General features: G+C 43.0%; 1 protein-coding gene and 1 non-coding gene across 10 annotated transcripts in view; one reads left to right on the forward strand and one right to left on the reverse strand.

The window, feature by feature from the left end:
* The window catches only part of LOC127905977 (deoxyribonuclease gamma-like), a 28,446-nt gene extending 11,038 nt beyond the window's left edge, over positions 1–17,408 (forward strand). For 2 of the 9 annotated variants that reach the window (XM_052474079.1, XM_052474076.1), the window contains exons 2-10: positions 8,203–8,288; positions 9,646–9,734; positions 9,838–9,924; positions 10,067–10,179; positions 10,348–10,460; positions 10,661–10,818; positions 11,029–11,125; positions 11,306–11,372; positions 11,586–11,873. In XM_052474079.1, the coding sequence (XP_052330039.1) occupies positions 8,208–8,288; positions 9,646–9,734; positions 9,838–9,924; positions 10,067–10,179; positions 10,348–10,460; positions 10,661–10,818; positions 11,029–11,125; positions 11,306–11,372; positions 11,586–11,605 (825 nt within the window). In that variant the 5' untranslated portion in view covers positions 8,203–8,207 and the 3' untranslated portion in view covers positions 11,606–11,873. Of the gene's footprint in view, positions 1–4,988; positions 5,073–5,533; positions 5,598–8,202; positions 8,289–9,645; positions 9,735–9,837; positions 9,925–10,066; positions 10,180–10,347; positions 10,461–10,660; positions 10,819–11,028; positions 11,126–11,305; positions 11,373–11,585; positions 11,874–17,317 lie in introns of those variants that run through there. The other 7 variants (XM_052474084.1, XM_052474081.1, XM_052474078.1 and 4 more) reach the window with 6 other exon arrangements.
* Positions 17,409–18,519: 1,111 nt separating this feature from the next.
* Positions 18,520–19,450, reverse strand: LOC118400630 (uncharacterized). The gene is made up of 2 exons (XR_008074674.1): positions 19,055–19,450; positions 18,520–18,576 (listed from the first exon to the last, which is right to left on the reverse strand). It is a non-coding gene; the product is annotated as an uncharacterized LOC118400630 (transcript).
* Between the last annotated feature and the right edge of the window lie 356 nt (positions 19,451–19,806).

Genomic DNA, 19,806 nt, shown 5'->3' on the forward strand with positions numbered 1-19,806 from the left:
GTTCCTCCTGCAGGCAGAGGAGGGTCGTTAGTGATTGGAGTCACCTGGGCTCAGGGTATTTAAACGGCTTCACTAATCCCTCTTCTCTCTCTCTCTCTCTCTCTCTCTCTCTCTCTCTCTCTCTCTCTCTCTCTCTCTCTCTCTCTCTCTCTCTCTCTCTCTCTCTCTCTCTCTCTCTCTCTCTCTATTCACACACACAGATTCACGCATGCCTGCACTTTACATACACCCTACATCATGATACTTTCACACCTCATTCCCTTTTCTTTGTTTTAGGTTCATAGTTTTGGTTTACAATAAAGAACCTTTTTGATTGGCCTATACCTGTCGTTCGTGTCCCCTCATTTTTTGCCACAGGCTATGAGCCGGCCTGTGACACCTCGTATTATCATAGGAGAGTTTGATGGTTACCTGCTTGGTGACAGAGGGTACCCCTGCCAGCCCTATTTTCTAACCCCTTACCCTGATCCTGAGCCCGGCCAGCAGCAACGTTATAATTTGGCTCACTGCAGGACACGAGCCAGGCTCTTGCGTGTGTTGTTCCACAAAACATGCACCCGTCTTTAGTTCGCTTGCTCTGCATATACAGTACCAGTCAAAAGTTTGGACACACCTACTCATTCAAGGGTTTTTCTTTATTTTTACTATTTCCTATATTGCAGTATAATAGCGAAGACATCAAAAATAACACATATGTAATCATGTAGTAAGCAAAAAAGTGCTTAACAAATCAAAATATATTTTAGATTCTACAAAGTTGTCACGCCTTGGTCTTAGTATTTTGTGTTTTCTTTAATTATTTGTTCAGGCCAGGGTGTGACATGGGTTTATTGTGTTGTCATATTGTTTTCTTTTGTAGGCATTGGGAGTGTGGCTGATTAGGGGTGTCTAGCATAGGCTTGGCTGCCTGAGGCGGTTCTCAATCAGAGTCAGGTGATTCTCGTTGTCTCTGATTGGGAACCATATTTAGGTAGCCTGGTTTTCACTGTGTGTTTGTGGGTGATTGTTCCTGTCTCTGTGTTAGTTGTCACCAGACAGACTGTATAGGTTTTCTCGTTCCGTTTGTTGTTTTGTATATAATTAGTTATTTCATGTATCGTCTATTCTTCATTAAAGAACATGAGTAACCACCACCCTGCATTTTGGTCCGCTTCTCCTTCAACAGACGAACGCTGTTACAGCATCACCCACCACACCCGGACCAAGCAACGTGGTAACAGGCAGCGACAGCAGGAGCAGCGAAAGGAGGAATGGACATGGGAGGACGTTATGGACAGCAGGAGTATAGAGTATACGACTTGGAAGGAAATAGACAGGTGGGCAGTCGACCCAGAGAGAGTGCCGGAGCCCGCCTGGGATTCGCTGGAGCAGTGCGAAGAGGGCTATAGGAGAATGGAGTCGCAAAGAAAAACACGCAGAAAGAAACCCGAAAGTCAGCCCCAAAAATGTATTGGGGGGGGGGGGCTCAGGGAGAGTGTGGCAGAGTCAGGGTTCAGACCTGAGCCAACTCCCCCTGTTTATTGTGAGGAGCAGCAATCACAGGACTTCTGGACTTGGGAGGAGATATTGGACGGAATAGGACCCTGGGCACAGCCTGGTGAATATCGACGCCCCGAAGAAGAACTGGAGGCGGCGAAAGCGGAGAGGCGCTGGTATGAGGAGGCAGCACGGCGACGCGGATGGAAACCTGAGAGTCAGCCCCAAAAATGTATTGGGGGGAGGCTCACATGGAGTATGGCGATGCCAGGTAGGAGACCTGCGCAAACTCCCTGTGCTTACCGGGGGGCTAGAGAGACCGGGCAGGCACCGTGTTATGCTATGGAGCGCACGGTGTCTCCAGTGCGGGTGCATAGCCCGGTGCGGTACATACCAGCTCTTCGTATTGGCCGGGCTAGAGTGGGCATCGAGCCAGGTAAGGTTGGGCAGGCTCGGTGCTCAAGAGCTCCAGTGCGCCTGCACGGTCCGGTCTATCCAGAGCCACCTCCACACACCAGTCCTCCAGTGGCAGCTCCCCGCACCAGGCTTCCTGTGCGTGTCCTAGATCCAGTACCAGCAGTTCCAGCACCACGCACCAGGCCTTCAGTGCGCCTCGCCTGTTCAGCACAGCCAGAGCCTTCCTTCCCTCTAGCGCTGTCGGAGCCTCCCGCCTGTTCAGCGCAGCCAGCGCTTTCCTCCTCTCCTGCGCTGCCGGAGTCTCCCGCCAGTTTAGCGCAGCCAGAGCTTTTCTCCTCTCCTGCGCTGCCGGAGTCTCCCGCCTGTTCAGCGCAGCCAGAGCCTTCCTCCTCTACAGCGCTGCTGGAGTCTCCCGCCTGTTTAGCGCAGCCAGAGCCTTTCTCCTCTCCTGCGCTGCCGGAGCCTCCTGCCTGTTCAGCGCAGCCAGAGCTGCCAGGTTGCATGGAGCAGCCAGAGTTTCCAGGTTGCATGGAGCAGCCAGAGCTGTCAGTCTGCATGGAGCAGCCAGAGCTGCCAGTCTGCATGGAGCAGCCAGAGCTGCCAGTCTGCATGGAGCAGCCAGAGCTGCCAGTTTGCATGGAGCAGCCAGAGCTGTCAGTCTGCATAGAGCTGCCAGTCAGCATGGAGCAGCCAGAGCTGCCAGTCTGCATGGAGCAGCCAGAGCTGCCAGTCTACATGGAGCATCCAGAGCTGCCAGTCTGCATGGAGCAGCCAGAGCAGCTAGATCCACCAGTCAGCCATGATCTTCCAGATCTGCCAGTCAACCAGACTCTTCCAGATCTGCCAGTCAACCAGACTCTTCCAGATTTGCCAGTCAACCAGACTCTTCCAGATCCGCCAACCAGCCAGGATCTGCCGGAACCAACTACCTGCCTGAGCTTCCTCTCAGTGCTGAGCTTCCTCTCAGTGCTGAGCTTCCTCTCAGTGCTGGGCTTCCCCTCAGTGCTGAGCTGCCCCTCAGTCCCGAGCTTCCCCTCAGTCCCGAGCTTCCCCTCAGTTCCGAGCTACCCCTCAGTTCCGAGCTACCCCTCAGTCCCGAGCTTCCCCTCAGTCCTGAGCTACCCCTCAGTCTCGAGCTGCCTCAGTCCCGAGCTGCCCCTCAGTCCCAAGCTGCCCCTCAGTCACGAGCTGCCCCTCAGTCCAGTGGGGTTCTGGGTGAGGACTACTAGGCCATGGTCGGCGGCGAGGGTGGACTATCCCAGGACGCAAGGGGGAGGAACTAAGACATTAATGGAGTGGGGTCCACGTCCTGAGCCGGAGCCGCCACCATGGACAGACGCCCACCCGAACCCTCCCTATGGTTTTGAGGTGCGTCCGGGAGTCCGCACCTTAGGGGGGGGGGGGTTCTGTCACGCCTTGGTCTTAGTATTTTGTGTTTTCTTTAATTATTTGTTCAGGCCGTGACATGTGTTTATTGTGTTGTCGTATTGGTTTTTTTTTTGTAGGCATTGGGAGTGTGGCTGATTTGGGGTGTCTAGCATAGGCTTGGCTGCCTGAGGCGGTTCTCAATCAGAGTCAGGTGATTCTCGTTGTCTCTGATTGGGAACCATATTTAGGTAGCCTGGTTTTCACTGTGTGTTAGTGGGTGATTGTTCCTGTCTCTGTGTTAGTTGTCACCAGACAGGCTGTATAGGTTTTCTCGTTCCGTTTGTTGTTTTGTATATAATTAGTTATTTCATGTATCGTCTATTCTTCATTAAAGAAGATGAGTAACCACCACGCTGCATTTTGGTCCGCTTCTCCTTCAACAGACGAACGCCGTTACAAAAGTAGCCACCCTTTGCCTTGTTGACGGCTTTTCAGACCAGCTTCAACTAGCTTCATGCTTATCCAACGGTCTTGAAGGAGTTCCCACATATGCTGAGCACTTGCTGGCTGCTTTTCCTTCACTCTGAGGTCCAACTCATCCCAAACCATCTCAATTGGGTTGAAGTCAGGTGATTGTGGAGGCCAGGTCATCTGATGTAGCACTCCATCACTCTCCTTGGTCAAATAGCCCTGACACAGCCTGGAGGTGTGTTTTGGGTCATTGTCCTGTTGAAAAACAAATGATAGTCCGACTGAACGCAAACCAGATGGGATCGCGTATCGCTGCAGAATGCTATAGTAGCCATGGTGGTTAAGTGTGCCTTGAATTCTAAATAAATCACAGAGAGTGTCACCAGCAAAGCAACCCCACACCCTCACACCTCCTCCTCCATGCTTCACGGTGGGAACAACACATTCAGAGATAATCTGTTCAAATTTGGACTCATCAGACCAAAGGACACATTTCCACCGGTCTAATGTCCATTACTCGTGTATCTTGGCCCAAGCAAGTCTCTTCTTATTATTGGTGTCCTTTAGTGGTTTCTTTGCAGCACTAAAGCCATGTTATTTCTACTCCCTATATATAGCCATGTTATTTTCTACTTCCTGTATATAGCCATGTTATTGTCTACTGCCTATATATAGCCATGTTATTTTCTACTGCCTATATATAGCCATGTTATTTTCTACTCCCTATATATAGCCATGTTATTTTTAATCATTATTCATTGTGTCACTATTTCTGTTTCATATCTCGTCTTTAACTCGGCACTGTTGGAAATGGACCTGTAAGTAAGCATTTCACTGTTAGTCTACACCTGTTGTCTACGAAGAATGGGACAAATACAATTAGATTTGAATTTGATATGATAATCCACAAACCCCTGAGGTGCCTTATTGCTATTATAAACAGGTCACAAACATAAATAGAACAGTAAACAAGTATTTTTGTGTAATACCTGTGGTATATTGTCTCAGCCTATCAGCATCCAGGGCTCAAACTACCCGGTTTAAAATACTTCTGTATCCTCCAAGAGAAAGCTAAGCCACTTCCAGATGTTGTTGTGGGGGATCTCAGAGATAAGTGTGTGGGCAGGAATGTCGTGGTGTGCAAAGAGGACTGGTGTGTTGATGTTATGTTTATCCTGTACTGGCTGGTTGTGCTGGGGCCAGTCTATAGGTCCTCCCAACCAAACAGTTTCAGCCAATCAGGTGATCTCTATAAGAAGGCCAAGCCCCAGAAAGTTACAGTTGTTCATTGATAAACAAGATACTGTGCCACAACATCATAGAGCCTATCATCCCTTCAGGTAAGTGAAGTCAAGCTGGAATTTACATATATCAGGTATTCCTTCATTTGCGCAAACTATTTGAAATACTTGGAATGTTTTCAATGATTTTCTTGATTCTTGTTTTGCTTTGCAATAAAAGACTAGAGGAATTGTGATATATTGGAAATGTAGCCAATTCTACAGAGATAATCCTCTCTGAGCAGGTGTTTACCAACTCCAGTCTTCCAGTACCCCCAACAGCACACCTTGTTGTTGTAGCCCAGGACAAACAAAGCTGATTTAATTAATTGAGAACATGATGATTAATTAACAAGTTGAATCATGGGATCTTGTCAAGGTCTACAATATAAATGCTCACTGTCGGTGGAACTGGAGGACTGGAGTTGGGAAACACTGTTCTAAGCCTTCTGTTATTATGGTGCTATTAGGATTTGGAAGTATTTGAACTGATGGTAAAATATATCCTTTTTTTTTGCAAGTTTGTCGGTGAAAGAAAGCAGATAGAACATTATTGTAAGCCCCTTCCCACACAATATACCACAGGTAATGTCTGAGCGTGTTGGAGCTTGTCAACAGAGATCATGTTACATCCTTTACAACTCTAGTGGTTTCATTTGCCTGAAATATGCTGGATTGTTTTTGTACGCTACCTACATGACATTGAATTCATAATTATGTTCCAGCCAGTCATCCAGAACTACTGTTCTGTGAGAAGAAACCCTGTTTATTGCACAACAAAGAGAAGTTAGAATCAGTCACACGCTGTTGCTACAGTAACCTGCTCCTAGTCCGTATGCTGAGTCCCTGTAGGACTAAAGTGACTTCATTTACTTTTTTATCTGTCCTGCTTGGTGGAATTCCTCACAACTAGGAATTTCACATCTGGTGAGGAACTACACATCTGGAGGGACTAAGCCTGTACCTCTTTAGACTTTGTTGAAAGTACTGTATGGAAATGCTGCTTTTCCCAGGTCTCCCTCACAAATACATTCTCATCTAACAGCACTTCCTGGTTAAGTAAGGGATACATTTAAATAATGGTACAACTGCTGGCTCACAGTTGTATTACTGTATTAGAGTTGCAACCACAGACTGTGGAGCTGTGATGTTGCAACGTGTTCCATAGAGAAATTGCCCTCTATTCTGTGGTCAGCAGATCAACTCAGCTTGGAGCATTTGAATTTGAATGTCTCAGCTACAGTTTATCCAGCTCCATCCTACCTTGATCAACTGGTTTTAACTCCACCCAACCGTGAGAGACCGTTGATATGACAATTACTCTTGACCTTTAACCTAACACAATGAAGGGATATTTTAGCTTAATCCCTTGATATAAATAAATTATTTCTTGAAGGTGACTCTGGTCCAAATGAGATTTTCAGTATTCAATGTACAATGTAATGACCGTCATATTACATAGTTTGTAAACTACTATTATGATCTCTCGCAGATTCATGTGTTGCTCTGTAATAGTCAGGTTTTTTCACACCATGAGGCGATCTTCTGCCATTGAAAATAATGGAGGGTTGTTATAGATCTCACAGGGCCACAGAACAAGGTGCATGACTGCCCTCTTAGAAAGAGTTCTATTTACAGGCACCTTCTCTACAGAATGAAGGGCTCTAAAAGGGTTCTTTGTTGGGTGAAAAGGTTCTGGAACCATAAAGGGTTCTACAGGGTTAAGCCGAGGAACCTTTTTTTAAAGGTTCTAAATAAGTGTACTCAGAGACATGCTTTCCAACCCTTTCACTAAAGTAGTTTTATCATGTGGCCATGCCAATAGAAACACTACCTTTGCATCAGGAATTTTAACAAGAATGTAGCCAGATGTACTGAGTATATCCTAATGTATGTCCTGAAGCATGTTTTCCTTGTGTTGAGCCATTTATGAGACATTGTGTAATGAATATGATGGGAGACAGAGTGCTGGTTTCAAGAGCAGGGCACAGCAGGTGTTTATTGGTAAAGGACCACAGGAGGAAGCAGGTATCTGGGTCCAGGGGCAGGCAGAAGGTCACACAGGGACTCCAAAAAGGTCACAGTACAGGCAGGGAAAAGGCTAATAACGTAGTCTGGGAGATCAGTTTAGAGGTTGACAACAGGAAATCTGATAGGCAGAAAGGCATCGTTAGTGAGGATGGCCAAAAACTATGATACACGGGAGGACTAATATGGAAATAAACAGAGCTCCGACTAGAATGTGTATCAAAACAAACAATACCTCACAATGATGGGGTGCAATGAACTGAACTAAACAGTGTGTGTAAATGACCCACAGGTGTGTGATCAGGTGATCATAATTCTGGTGATTGGAATCTGGAAAGTGAGTTGCGTTCAGGGGATCTATGTGTTTGAGAGTGTGAGCTGGAAGCAGACCTTACCCATTGCTATTGTGCATTATCATAAAAACCCACACAGAGGGCAATTTTTATTTATTTTATTTATTTCACCTTTATTTAACCAGGTAGGCAAGTTGAGAACAAGTTCTCATTTACAATTGCGACCTGGCCAAGATAAAGCAAAGCAGTTCGACAGATACAACGACACAGAGTTACACATGGAGTAAAACAAACATACAGTCAATAATACAGTATAAACAAGTCTATATACAATGTGAGCAAATTAGGTGAGAAGGGAGGTAAAGGCAAAAAAGGCCATGGTGGCAAAGTAAATACAATATAGCAAGTAAAACACTGGAATGGTAGTTTTGCAATGGAAGAATGTGCAAAGTAGAAATAAAAATAATTGGGTGCAAAGGAGCAAAATAAATAAATTAATTAAATACAGTTGGGAAAGAGGTAGTTGTTTGGGCTAAATTATAGGTGGGCTATGTACAGGTGCAGTAATCTGTAAGATGCTCTGACAGTTGGTGCTTAAAGCTAGTGAGGGAGATAAGTGTTTCCAGTTTCAGAGATTTTTGTAGTTCGTTCCAGTCATTGGCAGCAGAGAACTGGAAGGAGAGGCGGCCAAAGAAAGAATTGGTTTTGGGGGTGACTAGAGAGATATACCTGCTGGAGCGTGTAGACTATTAAACTTGTTTTGGTTTAGGTAATTACATCCTTTCTCTGTAATCGTTGCTTGTGTGATCAACTAGCAGTTTCTTATAGTTTTACATGGATTGGATTTTATTTTTCTCTTTTTCAAACAGCAGTCATGAAGGTTGCATCTTTCAACATCCAGAAATTTGGGAAGCGTAAGCTATCAAACCCAAACACCCTTGCTACCCTTGTGAAGGTACAGTTACAGTTGAAGTCGGAAGTTTACATACACTTAGGTTGGGGTCATTAAAACTCATTTTTCAACCACTCAACAAATGTCTTGTTAACAAACTATAGTTTTGGCAAGTCGGTTAGGACATCTACTCTGTGCATGACACAAGTAATTTTTCCAACAATTGTTTACAGACAGATTATTTCACTTATAATTCCATGTATCACAATTCCAGTGGGTCAGAAGTTTACATACACTAAGTTGACTATGCCTTTAAACAGCTTGGAAAATGTCAGAAAATGATGTCATTGCTTTAGAAGCTTCTGATTGGCTAATTGACATCATTTGAGTCAATTGGAGGTGTACCTGTGGATGTATTTCAAGGCCTTACCTTCAAACTCAGTGCCTCTTTGCTTGACATCATGGAAAAATCAAAAGAAATCAGTTAAGACCTCAGAAAGAAAATGTAGAACTCCACAAGTCTGGTTCATCCTTGGGAGCAATTTCCAAACACCTGAAGGTACCACAAACAATAGTATGCATGTATAACCACCATGGGACCACGCAGCCATCATACCGCTCAGGAAGGAGACGCGTTCTGTCTCCTAGAGATGAACGTACTTTGGTGCGAAAAGTGCAAATCAATCCCAGAACAACAGCAAATGACCTTGTGAAGATGCTGGAGGAAACAGGTACAAAAGTATATATATCCACAGTAAAACGAGTCCTATATTGACATAGCCTGAAAGGTCACTCAGCAAGAAAGAAGCCACTGCTCCAAAGCTGCCATAAAAAAGGCTAAATTGCTTAAGGACAACAAAGCCCTGACCTCAATCCTATAGCAAATTTGTGGGCAGAACTGAGAAAGCGTGTGCGAGCAAGGAGGCCTACAAACCTGACTCAGTTACACCAGCTCCGTCAGGAGAAATGGGACAAAATTCACCCAACTTATTGTGGGAATTCTGTGGAAGGCTCCCCAAAACAATTGACGCAAGTTAAACAATGTAAAGGCAATGCTACCAAATACTAATTGTGTGTATGTAAACTTCTGGACCCGCTGGGAATGTGATGAAAAAAATAAAAGCTGAAATAAATCATTCTCTCAACTACTATTCTGACATTTCACATTCTTAAAATAAAGTGGTGATCCAAACTGACCTTAGACAGGGAATTTTACTCTGATTAAATGTCAGGAATTGTGAAAAACAGAGTTAAATGTATTTGGCTAAGGTGTATGTAAACTTCCAACTTCAACTGTATATGATTGTATTTGTGATCAGATAAACATTTGTCAAACTATCCTAAAACAAGGATGTTATCCTACATATAAACAGATAAACTAATTAACTTTTTCTCCTTTTCCTTCCTTTCGTCCTATCAGATTGTGTCTCGCTATGACATCATAGTGATTCTGGAGGTGGTGGATAAGAGAGAAACTTCAGTGAAAAAGTTCCTGGAGGAATTAAATATGTAAGTTAAGTGATTTCCCTCATGTGACGCTATAAAATATACAACTGGGGAAACTCCTGGCCCTACATGATAAGTATCACTCATTACAGGTGTGTCATTACAGGGCCAATAAGAAGCAACACTACACTCTGCAAATCAGCTCTCGTCTGGGAAGAGACAGATACAAGGAGCAGTTTATGTTTCTGTACAGGTACAATTCAAACCCACCGTCAACTTTACCCTCATAAACCTCTATTTGATGCTGTTCATTTTTTCACATTGGGATCTGATAAAAACATTTGTTTAATGCAGGAATAATGCTGTTAAATGTGTTGCACTGTTTGTTCTGAAAGGGATGACTTGGTGGACTTGGTTGGTTCCTGGCAATATGACGACAACCAGGTTGGAGATGTGGACGCCTTCGCCAGGGAGCCTTACATTCTCCGCTTCAAATGTCTCAACACTGGTAAGGGGCACAGGAGTGCTAGAATTAAGCATGATCCAGCCATATGGCATTTAATTTTGCAAATAACATGAACGTGACAGACAGACAGCTGGATATTGCAGCAGAGAATGACAGCCCAATAATAAACAGCTGTAATATATACTTCTCATCTCTTCCTGTGTTTCTCAGTGCTGGAGGACTTGGTACTGATCCCAGTGCACACCAAGCCTGACGATTCAGTGAAGGAGCTGGATGAGCTTTATGATGTCTTCCTGGAAGTGACAAAGAAATGGAAGACTGATGTAAGTTCTGAAATAAGCCATTGACAGAGCTTAACACCTCCCTTGGGTTTAGAAAGTGCACTTGTCACCAAAGACTACATATGAGCCTTTGACAAGTAAAATACAAAACCAGCCACATGGTGATTTCAAGATAACTAAAAACAGTTTCCTTATTCTGGATGAAACGTAACTTTGTTGTTGAATGTTTCTCTCTGTACCAGAACGTTATGATCCTAGGTGACTTCAATGCAGACGGTTCCTACCTTTCTAAAAAGGCCATGAAAGCCATCCGTATCCGCAGTGACAAAAAGTTCCACTGGCTGATTGAAGATGATGTGGATACCACAGCAAACACAGGCAACGATAACACTTATGACAGGTGACGCACTGAGATTTGTGAAATTCATTATTGAATGCCTCATGTATGAAACAGATAATCAATCACCTATGGAGTTTATTTGACATTTCTTTGGTATTGTTTAAAGGTGGTTAAAATGTCATAAGAGCTGTCATAAGAACTATTATAAAACTAGTTTACTTGTGTGTAATATGGAATGACTGCTGACTTCCTTTTCTGATCAACATCTAGGATTGTAATCTATGGGGATGACATGCTTGACGCCGTCGTGCCAAACTCTGCCAAACCATTCAACTTCCAGATCGCATACGGACTTTCTGAAGAAGATGTAAGTATGCAGGTTACAGACTAATTCCATCCTGGTAGATGGTTTGATTACAATATTATAAGTAGATGAAATGAACATGTTAGTAGCCTACATTGTGACAACCTGTCCTAGAAATACAGTACATGTCAAAGTTGAGCCGTCTGGCTCATGTCTCAAACTCTAACTACTCTGCTGTATTAGGCCCTGAAAGTGAGCGACCATTACCCTGTGGAGGTAGAGCTGAAAAGGAAAACACCAACAGAACAGAGTAAGCAGTATCATTGATCTTTATTCTGAATCTCCCAAACTTTCCTCTTCAAAGAATTTGTCAAAAGGTGTAAAGACAAAAAACGAAACAGCATCATCTTTACAGACAAATCATTCCACACAGACATTCACATATCAATCCATACACAGATGCACATATCACCTGACACAGAAAAAAATATTGTAGATATAACAAAAGAAATCTGATTTTCAGGCTCTGCGACTGGGAAATAGAACCCTGTACATGGACAGGACGGAGGAAGTGAGTGAAGAGGTGATGGAGAAGAAGCCTTATCCAACCAGAGAAGCTGAATTTAGAGATACTGGTGCTGAAGATGCGGATGGTCAAGCTTAGGAACACTTACGTTGATCTGTGATTCAATCTTACCACAATACTAGTCATATTAATATTGTATATCATATTTGTATGTCTAGTATAGCTACTGATCTAATACTGATGTGTATCTTGACAGAATCTCAAATAAAGATGATGGAGTGAAAATCCTGCAGTAGTTTATTATATACAAGACCACATTGGAAATTAAAATTCAAAAAGGTCATTTCACAGGGGGCTGTGATTCAGCAACATATGAGTGCATGGTCTTCAAATGCCAAATCTCTTCTTTCTAGACTTCTTGATTGTTCCACCAGCTGAAAAAAAGGGAAAAATCTAGACATTGATAAAACCATGCTAAATACTGTACCAGTCAAAAGTTTGGACACACCTACTCATTCCAGGGTTTTTATTTATTTTTACTATTTTCTACGTTGTAGAATAATAGTGAAGAAATCACAACTATCCAGTTTTCTGAGTAGTTTGCTGTCCAGTTTGCTGAGTAGTTTGCTGTCCAGTTTTCTGAGTAGTTTGCTGTCCAGTTTTCTGAGTAGTTTGCTGTCCAGTTTGCTGAGTAGTTTGCTGTCCAGTTTTCTGAGTAGTTTGCTGTCCAGTTTTCTGAGTAGTTTGCTGTCCAGTTTTCTGAGTAGTTTGCTGTCCAGTTTTCTGAGTAGTTTGCTGTCCAGTTTGCTGAGTAGTTTGCTGTCCAGTTTGCTGAGTAGTGTTGGAGGCTATTTTATAGATGACATCGGCAAAGTCAAGGATCGGTAGGATGGTTTTATGAAGGTATGTTTGGCAGCATGAGTGAAGGAAGCTTTGTTGCGAAATAGGAAGCCAATTCTAGATTCAATTTTGATTGGAGATGCTTGGAGATTGGAGATGCTTAATGTGAGTCTGGAAGGAGAGTTTACAGTCTAGCCAGACACCTAGGTATTTGTAGTTATCCACGTATTCTAAGTCAGAGCCGTCCAGAGTAATGATGCTGGATGGGCGGGCAGGTGCGGGCAATGATCAGTTGAATAGCATGCATTTAGTTTTATTTGGATTTAAGAGCAGTTGGAGGCCACGGAAGGAAAGTTGTATGGCATTGAAGCTCGTCTGGAGGTTAGTTAACACAGTGTCCAAAGAAGGGCCAGAAGTATACAGAATGGTGTCGTCTGCGTAGAGGTTGATTAGAGAATCACCAGCAGCAAGCGCAACATCATTAATGTATACAGAGAATTGAACCCTGTGGCACCCCCATAGAGACTGCCAGATGTCCGGACAACAGGCCCTCTGATTTGACACACTGAGCTCTATCAGAGAAGTAGTTGGTGAACCAGGCGAGGCAATCATTTGAGAAACCAAGGCTGTTGAGTCTGCCAATAAGAATGTTGTGATTGACAGAGTCGAAAGCCTTGACCAGGTGAATGAATACAGCTGCACAGTAAAGTCTCTTATTGATGGCGGTTATGATATTGTTAAGGACCTTGAGCGTAGCTGAGGTACACCCATGACCAGCTCTGAAACCAGATTGTATAGCGGAGAAGGTACGATGTGATTCAAAATGGTCAGTAATATGTTTGTTAACTTGTCTTTTGAAGACCTTAGAATGACAGGGTAGGATAGATATAGGTCTGTAGCAGTTTGGGTCTAGAGTGTCTCCCCCTTTGAAGAGGGGGATGACCGCGGCAGCTTTCCAATCTTTAGGAATCTCAGACGATACGAAAGAGAGGATGAACAGGCTAGTAATAGGGGTTGCAACAATTTAGGCAGATAATTTTAGAAAGAGAGGGTCCAGATTGTCTAGCCCGGCTGATTTGTAGGGGTCCAGATTTTGCAGCTCTTTCAGAACATCAGCTATCTGTATATGGGTGAAGGAGAAATGGTGGGGGCTTTGGCGGGTTGCTGTGGAGGGTGCCGGGCAGTTGACCGGGGTAAGGGTAGCCAGGTGGAAAGCATGGCCAGCCGTAGAGAAATAATTATTACAATTGTCAATTATAGTGTATTTGTCAGTTGTAACAGTGTTTCCTAGCCTCAGAGCAGTGGGTAGCTGGGAGGAGGTGCTCTTATTCTCCATGGACTTTACAGTGTTTCCTAGCCCCAGAGCAGTGGGCAGCTGGGATGAGGTGCTCTTATACTCCATGGACTTTAGTGTCCAATAACTTTTTTGAGTTTGTACTGCAGGATACAAATTTCTGTTTAAAAAAAAGCTAGCCTTAGCTTTCCTTACTGCCTGTGTATATTGGTTCCTAACTTCCCTGAAAAGTTGCATATCACGGGGGCTATTCGATGCTAATGCAGAATGCCACAGGATGTTTTTGTGCTGGTCAAGGTTAGACAGGTCTGGAGTGAATCAAGGACTATATCTATTCCTGGTTCTACATTTTTTGAATGGGGCATGCCTATTTAAGATGGTGAGGAAGCCACTTTTAAAGAATAACCAGGCATCATCTACTGATTGGATGAGGTCAATGTCATTCCAGGATACCCCGGCCAGGTCAATTAGAAAGGACTGCTCGCAGAAGTGTTTCAGGGAGCGTTTGACAGTGATGAGGGGTGGTTGTTTGCTCGCAGACCCATTACGGATGCAGGCAATGAGGCAGTGATCGCTGAGATCTTGGTTGAAAACAGCAGAGGTGTATTTGGAGGGTGAGTTAGTTAGGATGATATCTATGAGGATGCCCGTGTTTACAGATTTGGGGTTATATCTGGTAGGTTCATTGATAAGTTGTGTGAGATTGAGAGCATCAATCTTAGATTGTAGGATGGCCGGGGTGTTAAGCATGTCCCAGTTTAGGTCACCTAGCAGCACGAGCTCAGAAGATAGATGGGGGGCAATCAAATCACATATGGTGTCCAGGGCACAGCTGGGGGCAGAGGGGGTCTATAGCAAGCGGTAACGGTGAGAGACTTGTTTCTGGAAAGGTTAATTTTTAGAAGAAGAAGCTCAAATTGTTTGGGTACAGACCTGGATAGTAAGACATAACTCTGCAGGTTATCTTTGCAGTAGATTGCAACACCGCCCCCTTTGGTAGTTCTATCTTGTCGGAAAATGTTATAGTTAAGAATGGAATTTTCAAGGTTTTTGGTGGTCTTCCTAAGCCAGGATTCAGATATGGCTAGGACATCTGGATTGGTGGAGTGTGCTAGGGCAGTGAATAAAACAAACTTAGGGAGGAGGCTTCTAATGTTAACATGCATGAAACCAAGGCTTTTATGGTTGCAGAAGTCAACAAATGAGAGAACCTGGGGGATGGGAGTGGAGGTAGACACTGCAGGGCCTGGATTAACCTCTACATCACCAGAGGAACAGAGGAGGAGTAGGATAAGGGTACGGCTAAAGGCTAACAGAACTGGACGCCTAGTACATTCAGAACAGAGAGTAAAAGGAGCAGATTTCTGAGCACGGTAGAATATATTCAAGGCATAATTCAAGGCATAATGTACAGACAAAGGTATAGTAGGATGTGAATACAGTGGAGGTAAACCTGTGTATATAGTCATAATGAAAGAGATATTGTCTCTAGAAATAGCATTTAAACCAGGTGATGTCACTGCGTGTGTGGGAGGTGGAACTAAATTGTTAGCCGAGGCGTGTCGAGCAGTGCTAGAGGCTCTACAGTGAAATAAAACAATAGTTACAAACCAGAACAGCAATCGACATGGCATGGTGACGTTAGGGAAAGGCATGCGTAGCCGGGTGATTATACACGTCCAGTGCGTCGCTTCAGGCAGCTAGCTGCACGGGGCTAGCAGGCTAACAGAAAGGTCTTCGAGGGATGACGCCACGGAGGGAAGTCATACAGCTACAGACCAAGTTGAGTCACGAGTCATAGACGCTCAAATCGAAGTTGAGTGTCAAGTGTTTTTTATTTTTGCCAAGTCATGTCTCAAGTACAACAATTTGTGACTAAAGTAGTACTCCAGTCCAAGTAATGTGACTCGAGTCCACATCTTTGTTATTTGCTAAATCAAATTGCATTTGGATGGATCTTAATTATAGCTCTCCGGTTTCCCCTTACCAGTGTTGAGACATTTTAAAGCAGAGAATGCAAGGCTTCCTGGCGAAAAGAAACCCCCTGTTAGTCTAGGTTTAATATAATTCATATGAACAAGTACAAGGCTGCTGCTGTTTGACAGTTTTCATTCTCCCTAGGGGCATGCATTTTTTTCCAGAATTTCTTTAAAACAATGGGACCTGTTTTGAAAATATCTATACAGCTAAGTGGAAGGTAGCCTAGTGATTGTGAGTGTTGGGCCAGTAACCGTAAGGAAAGCAGGCTTTCATCAAGGATCTCTCTGTACGATCTCTCTGTACTGTTCTCCGTTCATCTTTTCTTCAATCTTGACTAATCTCCCAGTCCCTGCCACTGAAAATCATCCCCACAGCATGATGCTGCCACCACCATGCTTCACCGTGGGGATGGTGCCAGGTTTCTGCCAGACGTGATGCTTGGCATTCAGGACAAAGAGTTATTGGGTTCATCCGACCAGAGAATCTTTTTTCTCATGGTCTGAGGGTTCTTTAGGTGCCTTTTGGCAAACTCCAAGCGGGCTGTCATGTGCCTTTTACTGAGGAGTGGCTTCCATCTGGCCACTCTACCATAAAGGTCTGATTGGTGGAGTGCTGCAGAGATTGGTTGTCCTTCTGGAAGGTTCTCCCATCTTCACAGAGGAACTCTAGAGCTCTATCAGAGTGACCATCGGGTTCTTGGTCACCTCCCTAACCAAGGCCCATCTCCACCGATTGCCCAGTTTGCCAGCTCTTGGAAAGGTCTTAGTGGTTCCAAACTTATTTTCCATTTAAGAATGATGGAGGCCACTGTGTTCTTGGAGACCTTAAATGCTGCAGAATTTTTTTGGTATCCTTCTCCAGATCTGTGCCACTAAACAATCCTGTATTGTTTATCCTTCAACCTAATGGCTTGGTTTCTGACATGTACTATCAAACGTGGGACCTTATATAGACAGGTGTGTGCCTTTCCAAATCATGTCCAATCAATTGAATTTACCACAGGTGGACAATCAAGTTGTAGAAACATCAAGGGTGATCAACGCAACCAGGATGCACCTGAGCTCAATTTTAAGTCTCATAAATGGTCTGAATACTTATGTAAGGTGTTTATTTGTAACACACTTGCAAAAAAAAGTCTAACAATCAGTTTGATTCATCATTATGGGTTAGAGGCAAAACATGATCCATTTTAGGATAAGGTTAACGTAACAAAATGTGGGAAACAAATCAAGGGCTCTGAATACTTTCCAAATGCACTAGATGAAATGAACATGTTATAGTAGCCTACATTGACAACCCGTCTATAGAAATACAGTACATGTCAAAGTTGAGCCGTCTGGCTCATGTCTCAACCTCTAACTACTCTGCTGTATTAGGCCCTGAAAGTGAGCGACCATTACCCTGTGGAGGTAGAGCTGAAAAGGAAAATACCAACAGAACAGAGTAAGCAGCATCATTGATGTTTATTCTGAATCTCCCAAACTTTCCTCTTAAAGAAAATTGTCAAAACGGGGTATTAAACACAGAACAAAAACAGCAACATCTTTACAAATATCACTCACACATACACAAAAAAAACTACGCAGAAAAATGCAGAAGTATGACTCATTTTCAGGCTCTGCGACTGGGAAATAGAACCCTGTACATGGACAGGACGGAGGAAGTGAGTGAAGAGGTGATGGAGAAGATCCTTATCCAACCAGAGAAGCTGAATTTAGAGAAACTGGTGCTGAAGATGCAGATGGTCAACCTTGGGAAAAGTTACATTGAACTTACCACAATACTAGTCATATTAGTACTGTATGCGTGTTTAGTGTAGCTAATGATCTAATACTGATGTGTTTCTTGACAGAATCTCAATATAGATTGAGTGAAAATACTGCAGTATTTATAGTTTATTTCAGAACTTTCTTGACAAGAACACATTGGAAATTATTCAACAGGGTCATTACATGTTTTTCCTCTTTCTACAATGGACCCAAATGAAACAAACAATGGGGGGGGGGGTTAGCAGGAGTTGATTTTGACAGGGGGCTGCGATTCAGCAACAAATGAGTACATGGTCTTCAAATGTATAATCACTTCTTTCCAGACTTCTTGATTCCTCCACCAGCTGAAACAAAAAAGGAAAATCAAGAGAATGAGAAAACCATGCAAAATATGCTCAACTTTTTCTAGAAAACTTAAGTAGACAGAGGGACTACTAAAACAGCTGTGGCAAGCAGAGTACATTGAATGACAGGGCAAGAAAATCCAGAAAGCTAAACACTGCCACCTAGTGACATCAGAATCACTAGAGCTATTGTCCTCAGCTCAAGCGTTGACTTGCAATGCTTTTTCTTTGGGCTAATGGGCGTTATCCGCTGCAGTATAAAACAGTTACAAATACAAGGCAAGATCAAATGATACTCTGCATATGTGGAATCAGTGTATGGGTTGTTGGGTAGATTTGGGGCGAATTGAAAGTCCATCTTTTGATTACTTTTGGCTGTTCAGTAAATCAGAAACACTTAAGAATCCAGATTAGATTCGGATCATCAACAAACACAAATAAATGATTGTTACTTAATGGTCCCTTTCCTGCTGCTTTCGTCTTCAATGCATCCAAGGCTTTCTGGTCTTCTTTCTGCTTCTGTTTGAAGGCCATTTCATCCTGGATTTGACATAAAGCAAATGTGATAAGGATTACAATGGAAATACACTAAGGCTGCTATTTAATTCCAAACATTTAGAAAAAAAAAACAGTGTTCCCTCATTAGAATAGTTTATTACACGATATAGGCTACATATAACATCGTGCAAACAATGACAAACTCACGTCATCCATCTCCTTAGTCGCTTTCTTGGCAGCTTTTAAGGGCTTCTTTTTACCACCTATGAGACAAGAACATATCCCATTCAATCAATATGAATCAATGTATCGTGAATGAATGAATGAATACCGCATAAGCGCGTCACACACAGAAGCCTTCAGAAGGTAGGAAGCTTGCTAGCTAAACTGCTCATGACATGCGGGATTGTTCCACACTTTACACAGCTAACCATCTAGAATAACTTTGATATATGCATTACCTAGGAGCAAGTTAGTAAGATGCTTTGAGCAAACAGCAATGTATGGGCATATAATGGTACATACAAATGCTATCACAGTTTTAAAAGATTCAGCTTTCTAGCCTAAATTAGTAGTACGGCTAGTAATAAGCCTTGGTAGTAAAGGCTCGCCAGCTATTCCAGCTAGCTAGATACATACATTACGTTGCATGGGTTGCTAACCATCTAGTAGCGTCATTATTACTTTTCACCTTAAAATAAATATCGAGGTGCATGTCAAATTTTTAAATGTGAATCTCACCTTCTCTTCCAGACATATTTGCGAGTGTTTCAATAAAATCTAAATAAAACAACTGAGCTAGCGTGTCCGCAGTTGCTTTCTAACAGAGAGGAAGAGTCTAAGCGAGAAATTCTACTCCGCCAAACGTCTGTCCACAAAAATAAGCTTCTTCTTCTTCTTCTGGTTTATTGGCGAACTACACGCAAAAGATGTATTGTCGCCATCAACTGGACGGGGGTGAAAACTTCACCAAAGAAAAGTAATTCCAGTATCGGGAAAATATAATGACCAAAAATCCACACAAACAACGAAAAAACAATTAACAGTACCAGTCAAAGGTTTAGACATACCTATTCATTCCAGGGTTGTTCTTTGTTTTTACTATTTTCTACATTTTATAATAATAGTGAAGACATAAAAACGATGAAATAACACATATGGAATCATGTAGTAACCAAAAAAGTGTTAAACAAATCTATATATACTTTATATTTGAGATTCTTAAAAGTAGCCACCATTTGCCTTGATGACAGCTTTTCACACTCTTTGCATTCTCCAGCCTTTTGAAATGCATTTCAATTAACAGGTGTGCCTTGTTAAAAGTACATTCATGGAATTCATTTCCTTCTAAATACATCAGTTATGTTGTGACAAGGTAAGGGTGGTAAAATACAAAGTCCATATTATGGCAAGAACAGCACAAATAAGCAAAGAGAAATGACAGTCCATCATTACTTTAAGACATGAAGGTCAGTCAATCCGGAAAATTAAGA

This window comes from Oncorhynchus keta, chromosome 21, assembly GCF_023373465.1.
Source record: "Oncorhynchus keta strain PuntledgeMale-10-30-2019 chromosome 21, Oket_V2, whole genome shotgun sequence".
Classification (NCBI taxonomy): Eukaryota; Metazoa; Chordata; class Actinopteri; order Salmoniformes; family Salmonidae; genus Oncorhynchus; species Oncorhynchus keta.